The sequence below is a fragment of the Portunus trituberculatus genome, chromosome 1 (genome assembly GCF_017591435.1).
Source record: "Portunus trituberculatus isolate SZX2019 chromosome 1, ASM1759143v1, whole genome shotgun sequence".
Taxonomy (NCBI): Eukaryota; Metazoa; Arthropoda; class Malacostraca; order Decapoda; family Portunidae; genus Portunus; species Portunus trituberculatus.
The window spans coordinates 4,260,248-4,262,747 of record NC_059255.1 but is presented as its reverse complement, the minus strand read 5'-3'; the positions used below and the strand labels follow the sequence as shown (position 1 = coordinate 4,262,747).

Below are 2,500 nucleotides of genomic sequence, written 5' to 3'. Positions count from 1 at the left end.
CTGCGAAACACTGCGATCTTCTCGGAATGGAGCATACTTTCTCATTTACTATCGTTCACTTCCTTATTTTCTAATATTTTCCTGGTTTTTCAGATTTTTTCGTTTTTTTCTCATTTACTATCGTTCACTTTCATTTTTTCTAATATTTTGCTGTTTTTTTCAGATTTTTTCGTCTTTTTTTCTCATTTACTATCGTTCACTTCCTTTTTTTCTAATATTTTCCTGTTTTTTTCAGATTTTTTCGTCTTTTTTTTTTCATTTACTATCGTTCACTTTCTTCTTTTCTAATATTTTTCGTGTTTTTTCAGTTTTTTCAGATTTTTTCGTGTTTTTTTCATTTATTATCGTTCACTTGCTCTTTTTCTAATATTTTGCAGTTTTTTTCAGATTTTTTCGTCTTTTTTTGTGTATTTTCTCATTTATTTTCGCTCAAACATATTTTCTTGAATTTTTCGTCTTATTTTTTTTCATTTACTTTCGTTCACTTATTCCTTTTCTAATATTTTTGTTGTTTTTCAGATTTTTTCGTCTTTTTTCTTGATTTTTCTCATTTATATTCGCTCACTTACTTAATTTTCGTTTTTCTTAATTTTTCGTCTTATTTTCTCATTTATTTTCGCTCATTCACTTAATTTTCGTTTTTTCTTTATTTTCGTCTTATTTTCTCATTAACTTTCGTTCACTCATTTTTCCTTATTTTTCGTATTTTCTTAATTTTTCGTCTTATTTTCTCATTTATTTTCGTTTTTCTTAATTTTTCGTCTTATTTTCTCATTAAGTTTCGTTCACTCTTTTTTTCCTTATTTTTTCGTATTTTTCTTAATTTTTCGTCTTATTTTCTCATTTATTTTCGTTTTTCTTAATTTTTCGTCTTATTTTCTCATTAAGTTTCGTTCACTCTTTTATTCCTTATTTTTTCGTATTTTTCTTAATATTTCGTCTTATTTTCTCATTAAGTTTCGTTCACTTTTTTTTTCCTTATTTTTTCGTATTTCTCTTAATATTTCGTCTTATTTTCTCATTAAGTTTCGTTCACTCATTTTTTCTTATTTTTCGTATTTTTCTTAATTTTTCGTCTTATTTTCTCATTAAGTTTCGTTCATTCACTTCTTTTCCTTAATTTTTCCTTTTTTTCTTATTTTTTCGTCCTAATATTTCTTTTTTTTTCTTTAGATTTCGTTCACATTTTTTTTTATTCTATTTTCCTTTTCATTCGTATTTTTCTTTTTCTTTTTCTCTATCTCTCAATTTTCTCACTCACTTTCTCACTTTCTCACTTTCTCACTTTCTCTAATTTCCTTTATTTTCTTTTTAATTCTTATTTTCTATTTTCTCTTCCCGTTTTCTTTCTGTTAATTCTGCACTATTTCTATCATCAATTTCCTGTATGCACCGTTCTCTCTCTCTCTCTCTCTCTCTCTCTCTCTCTCTCTCTCTCTCTCTCTCTCTCTCTCTCTTATCCTGTCCTTTCCTCACTCCTTCCTTCTCTCTCTTCTGAAATAAATAAAAAAAACAATTAATTTCACAAAAACTCTTATTTATTATCATTATTATTATTATTATTATTATTATTCCTCTCATTTATCAAGTTATTCTTCGCCTATTACTTTATCCATCATTATTTATTATTTATTTATCTATTTATTTGTGTTTGTTTACATCTAAGGGTCACGTGACTGTTTGTTTACATTTGAAGGAGGTCACGTGACTGTTTGTTTACATCGAAGGGGACCACGTGGCTTTGTTTACACCACGTGACTTTGTTTACATCAAATGACTGTTTACACACACACACACACACACACACACACACACACACACACACACACACACACACACACACACACACACAAACATTCAATCTCATTATTATTATTATTATTATTATTATTATTATTATTATTATTATTATTATTATTATTGCTTCATTTTTATCCATTATCTCTCTCTCTCTCTCTCTCTCTCTCTCTCTCTCTCTCTCTCTCTCTCTCTCTCTCTCTCTCTCTCTCTCTCTCCTTTCCTATCCATTTTCTTCTTATCATTGTCTTCCTCCTCACTGTTCATCTTCTCTCTTCTCTCTCCTCTTCCTCTTCCTCCTCCTCCTCTTCCTCCTCCTCTTCCTCTTCTTCCTCTTTCTTCCTTCACTTCTCAAAAAACTGTAAAAAAATAAATACAAATAAAAAAACAAATAAAGAGAGAGAGAGAGAGAGAGAGAGAGAGAGAGAGAGAGAGAGAGAGAGAGAGAGAGAGAGAGAGAGAAATTAAGTATGATTATCTCAAAATACTTTAAATCACACTTTTAAAATTACAACAATTAATTTTATTTTTTTATATAACTAAACTTTTCTGAGAACCAAGATTAAGTGGTGGTGGTGGTGGTAGTAGTAGTAGTAGTAGTAGTAGTAGTAGTAGTAGTAGTAGTAGTAGTAGTAGTAGTAAAACTTTCTTCCATTACTAACTTTTATGGAGAAGGAAAGATGAAGGTAATATTTCTCTCTCT

At 28.7% G+C, this 2,500-nt stretch overlaps 1 protein-coding gene and 1 long non-coding RNA gene across 2 annotated transcripts in view; both read right to left on the bottom strand.

The window, feature by feature from the left end:
- LOC123511448 (adenylate cyclase type 6-like) overlaps positions 1-265 on the bottom strand; it is a 47,002-nt gene extending 46,737 nt beyond the window's left edge. The window contains 1 exon segment of the mRNA XM_045267387.1: positions 1-265. This exon segment is cut by the window's left edge and continues 82 nt beyond it. Coding sequence (XP_045123322.1) covers positions 1-35 — 35 coding nt within the window. The 5' untranslated portion in view covers positions 36-265.
- A 1,832-nt stretch (positions 266-2,097) lies between these two features.
- LOC123511410 overlaps positions 2,098-2,500 on the bottom strand; it is a 15,715-nt gene continuing 15,312 nt past the window's right edge. The window contains exon 3 of the long non-coding RNA XR_006676794.1: positions 2,098-2,156. This is a non-coding gene — a long non-coding RNA (uncharacterized LOC123511410). The remainder of the gene's footprint in view (positions 2,157-2,500) is intronic.